This window comes from Panicum hallii, chromosome 7 (genome assembly GCF_002211085.1).
Source record: "Panicum hallii strain FIL2 chromosome 7, PHallii_v3.1, whole genome shotgun sequence".
Classification (NCBI taxonomy): domain Eukaryota; kingdom Viridiplantae; phylum Streptophyta; class Magnoliopsida; order Poales; family Poaceae; genus Panicum; species Panicum hallii.
The window spans coordinates 19,937,645-19,950,094 of record NC_038048.1 but is presented as its reverse complement, the minus strand read 5'-3'; the positions used below and the strand labels follow the sequence as shown (position 1 = coordinate 19,950,094).

Below are 12,450 nucleotides of genomic sequence, written 5' to 3'. Positions count from 1 at the left end.
AGGCGGGCGGCGCGCGGCGGCGCGCGGGTGGCGCCGGCGGGCGAGCGGCGTGCGGGCGGCGGGCGGCGGCGTGCGGACTCGGGAGCAGAGTCACCCCAGGGGCGCGGTGGAGGGCTCCCTAGGGGCACGCGCGGAGGAGGCCCACCCCCAGGGCTGCGCACGCGGCGGAGGCGCCAAGGGGCGCGCGCGCGCAACACCTGGCGGTGGCCGCGTGCCTCCCGCCGCAGGTGCGCAGGAGCAGGCGCGCAGGAGCTCGGCGGCAGCCTTTTTGGCAAGGTAAATATCCTCTATTCGTGATAGATCTGCATGTGTTTTCTAGGGTTTAGGAAAGATTAGTATTGCTCATGTGTGTAGGACAATAATTGACAGGATTGATCCAAAATCAACTTATTTGTTGGAAATTAAGCTTCTTGGCAATCCAAAAAAGGTCAGAAAGGATGTCCGTTGTTTTTGCTTTGACAAGGTTGTTGACAGTGATACAACAAATTTGAAAGACTTGGTCGATGAGATCACAGATATGTATCCACCAGGTTATCTAGAAGTAGCACATGTTCAGTACTACGATGCAGATTTGAAAAGCTTCCCAGTAGTTAATACCGACCAAGAGTTGATGTTAATGTTTTAGAAACATATTGACAGTAAGGTCGTGCACATGTTCATTGCATATAGTGATCCATCAGGATGCTATGAGCCTATCATTGAGTGGGAGGGTTATCCTAGTAATAGCAATCAATTTTCTGAGCCTGAGCCAACCATACCTAGCAGCAGCACACAAGCAAATGAGGAAACTTCTACAGAAAACCCAATCACCGGGAATGAACATGTTGGTGTTGATGAGGAGGGTCTGTATCTAAAGATCAAACCTGTACTTGATCTCACTGTCATTGCTTGTAACAAAAAACAGGACTATGTTCCTGAGGATGAGGATGAGCATGAGGATGAGGATGAGGTTAGTGAGGATGATGAGGAGTTTGTTGGAGCAGCTCATGGGGAACCCATTACCTATGACAAAGAAGACCCTCCAATGACAATAGGCTCCAGTTATCCGAATATGTATAAATTCAAGGTGGCACTATCTCAGCATGCAATCAAACATGAATTTGAGTATAATACTGTCAAAAGTGCACCGCATAGATGCACGGTATATTGTTCAAGAAAAGTTGAAGATAAGTGTCCCTGGATGCTGCATACTTCATCTAGGAACAGGAGCTGCACTGTAGTGGAAAGAAAGAATCAATCTATTTTTCCCCCCTTTGTGCCTGTTCATTTTTATTTGACAATGATATTTATTTGACCAAGCCATATTGTTGTAGGTGAAAAAGAATCAATTTGCTCATAGCTGCTCAAGCAGTCAAAGGAGTACGAAAGTGAAGAATGCAACCAAATTTTGGATATGCGAGAAGGTCAAGGATTGGCTCATTGCAGATCCTTGTATTGGAGCAAAAGCATTGCAGAAGAAGCTTAAAGAGCACTACAAGGTGAAGAGCAATTACAAGAGAGTTTATGTGGGTAAGGAACTAGCAACACAACAACTCTTTGGTGATTGGAATAACAGCTTTGATAATCTGTTTCGGTTCAAGGCACAAATTGAGAAGTCTTGTCCAGGTAGTTTAGTAATTATTGATCATTACACAATCAATGGCAAGATCAGATTTAGAAGATTGTTCTTTGCTTTGAAACCTTGCATAGAGGGGTTCCTAAATGGCTGCAGGCCATACTTGGCAATTGATAGCACCTTTTTAACTAGCAAGTACAAGGGACAGTTTGCTAGTGCCACCGCTATTGACGGCCATAATTGGATGTATCCGGTATGTGTCGGGGTTTTTGCTTCTGAAGATAATGAAAATTGGATCTGGTTCATGGAAAACCTTAGGCAAGCCATTGGATCACCAAGGGGGTTAGCCATATGCACAGATGCAGGGTAGGCAGTGATGAATGGGGTACAAACTATTTATCCAGAAGTAGAACATAGGGAATGCATGCATCACTTGGTTACCAACTTCAAGAAGAGGTATACTAGCAGAGTTTTTGATGAGAACCTTTGGGCAGTAGCTTACTCATGGAACCCGTACTTGTTTGAGAAGCATTGGGCTGCTATGGATAGAGAAAAGCCTGCTGCAACTGCATATCTAAGAACTTGCCATACTAAGTTGTGGACACGGAGTCAATTCTCAACCATATGCAAGGTAGATTATGTGACCAACAACTTGGCTGAGTGTTTTAATAACTGGATTAAAGAGCACAAGGCCATGAATTTGGATGACTTGTTAGACAAGCTTAGGCAAATGCTCATAGTGAAATGGAACCACAGGAGGAAAATCTCTAGACAGTTCGAAGGCTTGATCCTGCCCCACATTATTAAGCATTTGAATGAGAAGAGTAGAGAACTAAACTTGGAGGTTATAGAATGCTCTGAACATGTTGCTGAAGTTACTACATTGGGAGGTAGTGGCTTTAGGTTTGTGGTGAACTTACATGAGAAGACATGTTCTTGCAGACAATGGTAAATTTCTGGCATTCCTTGCAAACATGCTATTCAATTCATTACCTCACTTAGCAATGTGCCTCTAGAGAACCATGTGGATATGTATTACTCAGTTCAAAAATTTAGATTAGCTTATGCTCAACTAATCCCAGCTATGGAGGACAAGTCACAGTGGCCTCAATCTTGCCATGGGTTTTTCATGCATCCACCTTTGTTAAAGGCCACAGCTGGTAGGAGAAAGACAGAAAGATACAAAGGTTGTACGGAGAAGACAAAGAAAGGACACCACAAATGTCCTATCTGTAAAGGTTATGGGCATCACTGGCCAAGTTGCAAGAAGGGCAACCCAGAGGATATTGCAGCTCTGCTGGCTGTGAGGTAATAAACTATACTTTGTTTTAGTATTGGGTTAACATGAAACCAATTTCTAGACTAAAAATGACACATTTGTTTACCCCATACTTCTGTAGAGGACCACCAAAGAAGATAAAGACTACCAAGGCATCAACTGAGGAAAGCATAGTGCTTTTTGATGGTGAAGCACCAGCATCCTCTATGACTTTTCCACCAAGGTTCTCTCTTTCACAATCTTTTTATGTGCATCTTAATATTCATCTAATTATCTCTCTTTGTTTCCAATAGCTAAAGTGTGCAACCTACAACTAAGAAGAAAATTAGAAAAGGTACATTAGATTCTGGAGGCTCAATTAGGTAATATATGCTTCTAATTTTGATGTATTTTATTTTGCTGCAATCAGCCTTGAATACAAATCAGTCTTATTTTATCTACAACACTTGATATTTTTATTTGTTATACATATATAGATCCAAGTCAGCAGGTAGTGCAGGTAGTACAGACCAGCCTGAGCCCATTAGCTCTGAGTTTCCCATGGCTAGGGGAAATCCACTTGTTGCAGCCAAAGAAAAAGGGAACAAGCTAGCTAACAAGGCTAAAGATAAGGGAAAGCTCATGAAGAACGATGTATCATTTGAAAGCCTTGCAATGGGCACAAGAAGCAAAAAAGTTGATTCTTGCAGCCCTGCAATGAGCACAAGAAGCAAAAGAAAGCTCAGTTTGTGATTTACCATATTCTGGACTTGTTGAACTCGTTTTGTGGAGCTGTATGTGAACATGCATGTCATGCAGTATCTATTGTTAGGTGTCTGAACCTACTATATGTGAACTCACGTAAGAAATATGGCTGTGAACTCATTAGTATGTTGACTGTGTGATTTACATTATTATGTGAATCTATTATATTGTACGTGAATCTAGTGTGTTAGAAATATGGAGAATTTGCTGCATAATATCGTGCTGTACATCTCCAATATCTGTTGTCCATGAGATCTCAATATCTGTTGTTTGTGCGCCAGGGGTACTATTGTCTTTTCACAGTCACTTAACTGGGAGTTAACTGCAGATGTAACGGCAGGGCCATGGAAGGGAAGGAAAATGAAATCAGGGTCAAATAAGGAAGTTGCAATTTTGCAGGGCCATAGAAGGAAGCGTGATTTGTTTGAGGGCCTTGCAAGGAATTTCCCCAATATTCATTGATTAGTTCAACAGAACCTAGGACTTATCTATGATTGATATTGCACTCCATTCAACGGACTATGTGGTAGCCGGCAGGTGGTGTCTAGCCTACGTAATCCGCCACATTAGTTTTCGGTAGTAGGACTTAGGGGTGGGCTCGCCAACTTCTCTTCTCGTCCCTTTTCGCAAGTTGGCTAGTCCTGGGCACCCGAATGTAAGAGAGAAATCTAGAACAAGGATATAGAGCCACTGTTACGATCTTCTGTAGATTATATGAAATGAACCGGATTCCCAGCTCGAGAATCCGACTCCCTGTATCATTGTGATAGTCCAGGATCAGGCGCTATCACATACAGAACTTATTCTAGACATAATTTCATAGTCATACTTTGCATAAGATCAATCACGGGTTTAATTATTACATAAATCCATAGGATTTGTAATACGGGATTCATTACAAGCCTCTCGGCTAGAGCGAACAAATAGAAAATGGTAAATGGTAGCTAGGCTTCTGGCCATCCTTCATCTTCTAGAATCTTCTCCATAGGCAAACTCGAGCGTAGCATGGGCTTCAATCGTACCAACCGTCATCGTTGGGGTCGAACTTCGGATCGGATCCTGCATCGTACCAGACTATCCCCAAAGTATGGGATAGGATAGGTTCACGTCACCATCCAAATGTAAGCTTTAAAGTGGACTATACTAAGGGTATAACAAAAGTTCAAGGGATTAAGCTGGGGTTTTCTATGCATGCGCAACAACGTGTATAACGTCTTCCAAACTCCAAACTCGGGCCATTCCGGCATTCCGGACTCTCGATCCAACACACACCTTCCAAAACCACCAAGTCGATGCGAGGACTCCCTCTCCTCGCATCTCAACTACCCCAGGCAGGAAGTCATCTCTAGGTGGAGGTAGAAAGCTTAAGTAACACTAACTAATAAGAGCAACAGAAGAGTAGGGTTGTCCATGATCAAGGATGCGGCTATATGTACAGTTTTCACCATGCAGGGGTTGTACACTTGGACCCACTCAAATCGAAGCCAACAGGGGATCAGCCAACTGAACGACGAGACACAGGTCTACTGAAATAGAACTAGGAGCCATGGCACCATCCGGCTTTCCTGGGTCTTAGGTGCATCCTCCAGCAAGAGGTCGCCCCGGGACTATGAAGCCTCCCTTGCGTCTCGGGGAACGTGAGGTTAGCACCTCCTTCCCCTGCTTAATCCCTTGAATCGGCTTGGTACCGTACTTGCTAGCCCCGGATCGGGCCCACCCTCTCAATGGGTAAGTGGTGTGCATGCTTAACATAGTCCCACTAGTCATAGTTACTCTCACCCGATCCTCAATTGCCGAAGCGAGCATCTTCATCATATGCGTCTCCACCGAAATGGTCTGCAACTGCGCCCATTACGGGTGCCCCCAACACCTCAACCAAGTATCCAAAAATTTGTACCCGCCATAGGTACTCCGTAGGGTGTGCCAAGATACACACCACCCCAATCTCTCGATCCATAATCGAGTTAAGTTCGCTCGCTCCCAGCTAAAAGGCCCTAAGCACCAACTCCTTAGAAGTGTAGCTCCACTCACGCCAAGACTATTCATCCATTCACACACTTACACATGCAAGCATAGCAGGGCATTTCAGAAGTGTATGGGATAGCAAGGAATTTAGGTAAATAAATAGGCTATGCAGGTTCATTTCATTGCAATACATTAGGGAGCACTAGCATATCTAGCAAGCAATATCTAATAGGTTTCAAGTCAAAGATGGACGTGAACCTGGTGGTTCTTTGAAGTCCTCTTGGGCTTCCGGGTGGTCCTGGCCATCGATCAGCTCCTCGTAGTTGGGTCCTATTCGTAAATACGAGTAAGAGCAAGGACTAAAGTGCAAAAATGCATAAAAGTCACCAAATAAGATCCAAATCACCAAAAACCTACTCTAATCGGTAGTTCATGATTTTAGAAGAATTATCGAACTGGTTTCATAATTTTTGGAGGTCCAGTTGATTTATTATAAATTTTCTAAGGAAAAACCTCTTTCTGAAATTAATAAAAAAATTTGGAAAAGAAAAACACTCAGCAGTGACACGTGGCAGCACCAGGGCATGCCACGTGCCATGCTGATGTCAGCAGAGGGTCAGTACCTGCTGACGTTAGTAGTGGGTCCTGGTGACGTCAGCATTGACCAGTCAACGCTAAATGGTCAACGGTCAACGAGGTCAGCAGGTCAATGGGACCCACTGGTCAGTCTCACCTCGAGGCTGACAGGTGGGGTCCACAGCTCGGCTCCAGTTTTGGGCTGAAAGTGATGGGCCGGCTCGATCTAGCCCATCAACTTGGCTCGGCTCGCAGGCCGGCTCGGCTACGATTAGGCGGGCCGGCTCGGGGTTCAACAAGCTGGCTTGGGCTTTGGCTTCATTGCTGGTTGACGCGTCTTCGGGCCCAGTAGCACTGTGGACCGATTTGGGCTGGAGCGGCTCCTCCCATCCTTCTCCTCCTCCTGCTGACTGGGCGGCCCCACGCGTCGGCCTTAATCGGATCCGGTGTGGCAGCGCCTAGATTCGGTGCGGCAGATAGGTGTGCGTGTGTGCATGTGCGTGCAGCGAGTGTGTGCGTGTAGATGCATGCAAGGCGCTCGACGAAATGCCATAGAGGCATCTGCAAGTGCCACGCCGCGGCGTCGCGGGGACGTGTGCGGTCACCGTGGCCGCAGCGCGATGGCGGCAGGGTGGCGGTGTGGCAAAAAGGGAGGCCGGTAGAAAGGCTCAGTACAGGTCGGTGCTGGGTGTGCGCGTGTGTGTGCCCGCGGTGTCCTGGCCTTCTGGGGTCGCGGCACAATGCTGTTAAGGCGGCACAGTGGTGATCTGGATGGGTCAAGGCCAAGGCTTGGGCTTGGCTGTTAGCTTAAGTGTGCACGCACGCGCGCATCCTAGCATCCCGGGACCATGGCATGGGCGTGCTGTATGCGGGGTACTGGCATTCTAGGCCCGCGGCACGATGCGGTAGCAAGGAGGCGACGACGGTTGCAGGAAGTACGGGTGGCGCGAAGGACTCCTTCAACAAGGGCGACACGAAGGCCGGGAACAGGGGCTAGGGGTCCTAGAGCTGCGCTAAGGAAGGCTCATCAGCGGCGCCGGCAGCACAAGGGTGATGGGAGCGGTGGCGAAGCTCAACGGTTGAGGCTGGGGAAGACCGAGCTCAGGGCGGCGGAGAGGCGAGGCCGTGGCTAGACAGAGCAGTACCAGGCAGCTACAACGGCGTTGTAGATGATCGGGGTGCCCGCTCGGACGGCATCGCCTTCTTCTTCGCGTTCCCTTCCTCCTCCTCAGCTCCCTCTTCTCCTTCTCGGTTGTGGCGGCGGTGCTAGAGGAAAAACCCCAAGGCAGCTAGGGTTTTCGACAGCGGTTGTGGGGGGTTCTTAAAGAGGCCGCACTAGGGTACGCGGCGCGGGACCGGATGTCGAGGGCAGCGATGGGATGGGCCGCGGCACGGGAACGTGTGGCGCCATCGCACGGCGTGGCGCGGGGCTAGGGTTTGCGGTGCGGGGCTTGGTGGCCGACACGGGAGGCGCGACGGTTTCGCTCCCGTGTCGCGGAGTGGGGATAGGCGAGGTGCGGGCTCGGCGGTGATGCAGGCGGAGGGCATAGCCGGTGGGTTGCCTTGTCGTGGAGTGGGAGAGGGAGCATCGCGGGCGAGCGAGGGAGGCGCGGCTGGAGGTGGAAGGGAAAGCTGACAAGCAGGCCCCGCTTGTCAGTTGCCCGGGGAAACAGGAAAAGGGGAGCAGCGGTGAGCATGGGGGGCTGTGCGGCTGGCGAGCTAGGCCAGAGTGGGCCGTGCTCGCGTGGGCTGTGCTCGTGGGGGAAGAAAGGATGGTGCTGGGCTGGGCTGCCTCTGCTGGGCCGGTTTTAGGTTAGAGGCCCAAGTAGGCTTAGGGTAGTTAGCATTTGAGTTTGAATTCGAATGGTCCATTCAAATTTGAACTCCACTCAATTGAGTCAAACAAACCGGAAGAAATTCATGCAAGATCCAACAAACAATTTCAAAACAATGTAGATTGAAAATAAATCCAAATAACTCCAATGTTGCACACTAGCAATATCGTCCTTAGTTTAATTTTGGTTTTATTTTCTAGGGATTTGGGTTAGCAAAAGATTATCCTTATATTTGATCCTAACTAAAAGCACTTGCAAGAAAAGTTTTTAGAATTCACGAATTTTGCGAGATTAACATTCCAGGAAAAATCTTGGATGTTACATTATACTCGAGTTGACTCAAACAATATAATATACAGGAATCTTACCTTGTTCTCATTGTTCTCCCAACTAGCTTGTTCTTCTCTATGTTTATTTATCCTGGATCTCGTTGTATGTCAAAGTTCTTACTAGAGCATTGAATGTTAAGTTAGCATATCTTCAAGACATTTAGTTATCGATCATCTTAGCCACCGCTTCCCCGTGGAAAATATAAATAAGATATCCTAAAATACTCTCAGGTAAAATGCTACAATGGTTATTCTTTGCGCTTGCATAATTAATTTCAAATTATCTTGAGAGCATAAGAAATACCTACAATAGCCCACAACATCGTTGGTAGTTCTTTATCCCACTTGCCTGATTTCTTAACCAAGCGGTTGAAAAATCTAGTCTTGAGGCTCTGGAGCAGAATCATGTTGGTTCCCTTATATTGCCCATTGCTGAGTGGGGCTATGCCACTGAGGCAAGTCAATGTTTTATGCTGAAGTCTTTGGGAAGCTACTGTCTCCAAACGCAACGCTGGTGTTCTATGAATCATTGTCCATGATGATCTTGTTGGGAACATTGAATCGGGTCACTACATTACACATTATCAAGTGTGCTGCTGCCTTGGTGGAAATCATAGCAACAAGCTTGCCTCAATCTACTTTCTGACATGGCGATCGCAATGAAAAAGGAAAGGTTGGCATGAAGGTGAATTTGGCGACTATAGAATTGGCATTGCTCATACCTTTCGTACTAGCTCGCACACAACATAAAGGGCTGTAGGGTAAGTAAAAACCATGTTGAAAGGGCCTTCCTAACATGAGCATGAAAGTGTACTTGAATAATGAACATTGACCGTACCAATCTGTACGTGAATAATTCTTTTAGTCTCGTATAACCCGATGATACAACATAATATCATTTTTAGGTATGTTCACAAATATTTGCTAACCAGTTGTTATTCTTTCAGGAGTGGAACCAACTATACACACCATTTATAAATTCAAGTTGTAACCAGAACATAAGGGAGAGTGCAAAACAAGACAAATATTGTTCCACCACAGCCTGCTGGATTTGCCGAGGAAAACACATTCATGCAAGATGCATGCAGATACTTCCAAGGCATTGTCCACACCTGCATGTTTGCAAAAAATTTAATCCCTTGTGGTATCCTTGAAATCCTAGAGGCCATTTTTTTTCAGAAATACAGTGCTATATTTAATGACAAATCTTACTAGATTCTTCCACAACTAGGAATCCAACTGGAATCCAACATAAAAAATGGCCGATTTTGATGTGTAAAAATGCTGTAACGGCTTGCTCATCATCCGAGAGGATCCCATGGCGGATTTGACATGGAATGGCCAAGAGTGAACTCATAAACAACTGAACGCCATGCATACACGTGTTAGAACCCAAGAGATGTGATATCTCATTTTGATCTGGAGGGAGAATTGAATTAATTGACCATATCAAATTTTGGATTCGCATTTATTTTCAAGCACATATAGAAAATCTTTAGGATTTGGCGTGGCAAGATTCTGCCCTTGGCTTCGCCTATAAAATGGACCGTGCTGTGCAGAACTCAGAGGGGCAGCAGAGTAGCAAGAAAGAGACGTGCATCATCTCAAGTAAAGGTAGGTCTAGATTTCCTAGCTTCTCTCTCTATGTGCATTCAGCATTTTAATTTTTTTGTTGTAGAATATGTTTGACGAACTTACAGTTCGTATAAATCATAGTTACTGCAGCATTAATTCATCTAACCTACGTTCCTTTGTTGTAATCAACAAGAAAATATTACGATTTTCCTTAATCTTGAGATGCTACAAGGCGATGAAGAATCTTGAAGTTGTTTGGTGTATCTAAAATATTTACTGATATCTTTGTTTTGGTTGCAGAAGTTTCTTCATGGCATCCAAGATGCAAGGGTCTGCTACAAAGGCACTAGTCGTGGAGGATATCAAAGTTGACTGTGTAATTCTTTTGCGTATGTTGCAGAAACTTAACTGCAAAACTACTGTTGCGCATAATGGCAAAGAAGCTGTTGACCTTTTCCTTGAAGGGAAAACATTTGACATTGTTTTCTTTGATAAGGATATGCCATTGATGACTGGTCCTGAGGTACTTCAATTTCGTAGTTGACTTAAATTTATTTACCGCTCTACTAGTTTAAACTTATAAGCAACAAAAGTTACACTTCACTGAGGATTAATTCCTGGTCATTTTGTAGGCTGTGACCAAGATTCGTTCCATGGGAGCTACTGAGGTGAAGATGGTTGGAGTCTCAGCAGATTTTGGTGGCATGGAGGCATTCATGCATGCTGGTGCTGATATGTTTGTTCCCAAACCCATGAAGCTCGAGACCCTCGATTCTATGCTGCAGGAGGTCATTAGCAAGAAGAACATGAGTGTCTAGCTTGTAGCAGCAACAGATGAAGTGCAGCTCATAATATACATGGAGTTCTCATTATATACTTTATGTGGGGTCGTAGTCGTATAACTAGATATAAGGAGTTGCACTTTATATATGCTTTGTTAGGGGTGAGAACTCAAGTTATGTTTTTTCAATATAAATTTGGATACTATCAATGATAATTTATGTTTGAGTCAATCTGATCTATTGTTCTATCTTTCTAGTTTCACATACTCAAATTCAAAGAATCATGCAAACAGCAGTATCTTTTTTATTCAATGCATTACGCCTCTAGTATATAATTCATCAATAACAATCTGCATACACCCACCCATGCGTCACAGGATCACGTCAAAATTGATAAACGATAACCCCTGTTCCATAAGATGCATCATCACCTGTTGGTACAACTACGCCATATGTGGAACTTTTTTAATACTAATTATTTTGGCAACTATACATTAATAAATCCCAAAACCAAGAAATTCAGAAAAAAAAATATAACCACATCGCGTACCGAGCTGATGAAAAACTAAATTGTCTTTCCAGGCCATGAAATCATGCATTTTAATTGAATCACAAAAGAACTATTTGTCAAGCACATAAAATCTCTATGGCCCGACGATGAAATTAGAATTCTGACCAACCAATCAACAGAATTTAGGCAGGCCCCAGTGTGGCTGCTACGAATGCGATTGCAACGGTTGCCGTCGTTCTTGCCACCATTGTTGTAGCAGGGCCTCTCGTCGTCATCCTTGGCCACGCTGTTATGGAGTGCTTGGCAATCACGTGCGGTGTGGTTGACATCTTGGTGCCAGGGGCACTTGCCGTTAAGGAGTTTGTCAAGGTCCGCCTAGCTGAGTGTACTTTCGACGGCGAGCGCGATCAACTACGGCAATGACGTTGTTGGCTCCTTGCTTGCGGTCTTGGTTGCGAGATGACTCAGGGCAGTCGCCTGGATTGTTGTTGTTGTGGCGGGATGGACAATCATTGTTACACCAAGGTGGATGGTCATCGTTGCGGCGGTTTGGGCGGTCGTCATTGTGCCAATTTTTGCGAGTGTCAGTGAGTTGGCATTCCTTGTGTTAGAGGTGGGCCTCTTAGTGTTTTCCATGTCAGCGTGCTTGGTGGACCACCGCCACATCATCTTGAAGACCATCATCTGGTTGCTCTCGAACATCTTACACCATAGATGTTGTGGAGCCCTTCGTGGGAGTAGCTGATAACGTCCCGGTCATCAGCATTCGTGACGGTGTTACACAATTAGCGAAGTATCTCTTGTGATAGTCATGGAGGGAATCCGTGATGGGATGCTGGGTGACGCTTCCCCGATCCCATCTAATTTTGGAGTCTGGGCAGGCCGCCTGATAGTTGATAAAAGCATCACAAAGATCTTGCCCGCTATCAATGGATCTCGTGGGGAGTCCTTCCAACCAGCTTTGGGTTGTTTGCTTATCTTCACCGGGAAGTAGGCGGTCATCCTAATGTTGGTATTGTTGGCCACCCTGATCACGATGCAGTAAGTGTGCAGCCACCTCTTTGGATCCGAGTCAGCATCGAATTACTCAATGCTAACTTGTTTGAAGGTGATGGGCTAGCGGATGGCACGAGGTCGAGTGGAAAAGGCCGAGAAGCTGTCCGGATCTGAGACGCCATCATTCAGAGCGTCCTGGTTCTGGTCATTGTAGTCATTGCCTATCTAGAGAGCAACGCTGCCGGTCATAGTCGCGAGGGTGCCCAGGCTCGGCATGACTGCACTTGCGATTGCAATTGGCTC

General features: G+C 45.8%; 1 protein-coding gene across 1 annotated transcript; it reads left to right on the top strand.

Annotated features, from left to right (window-relative positions):
* The first annotated feature begins 10,168 nt into the window (after nucleotides 1-10,168).
* LOC112898724 (two-component response regulator ORR42-like) lies at nucleotides 10,169-10,676 on the top strand. The gene is made up of 2 exons (XM_025967000.1): nucleotides 10,169-10,381; nucleotides 10,491-10,676. Exons 1-2 carry the CDS (start codon nucleotides 10,169-10,171, stop codon nucleotides 10,674-10,676), a joined length of 399 nt encoding a protein of 132 aa, XP_025822785.1.
* The last annotated feature ends 1,774 nt before the right edge of the window (nucleotides 10,677-12,450 follow it).

What these genes read in the sequence shown, in the direction of transcription:
- LOC112898724 (XM_025967000.1), top strand. Translation starts at nt 10,169, where the DNA reads ATGGCATCCAAGATGCAAGGGTCTGCTACAAAGGCACTAGTCGTGGAG. An exon ending in CATTGATGACTGGTCCTGAG is followed by an intron (nt 10,382 to 10,490) that starts GTACTTCAATTT and finishes GTCATTTTGTAG; the next exon opens with GCTGTGACCAAGATTCGTTC.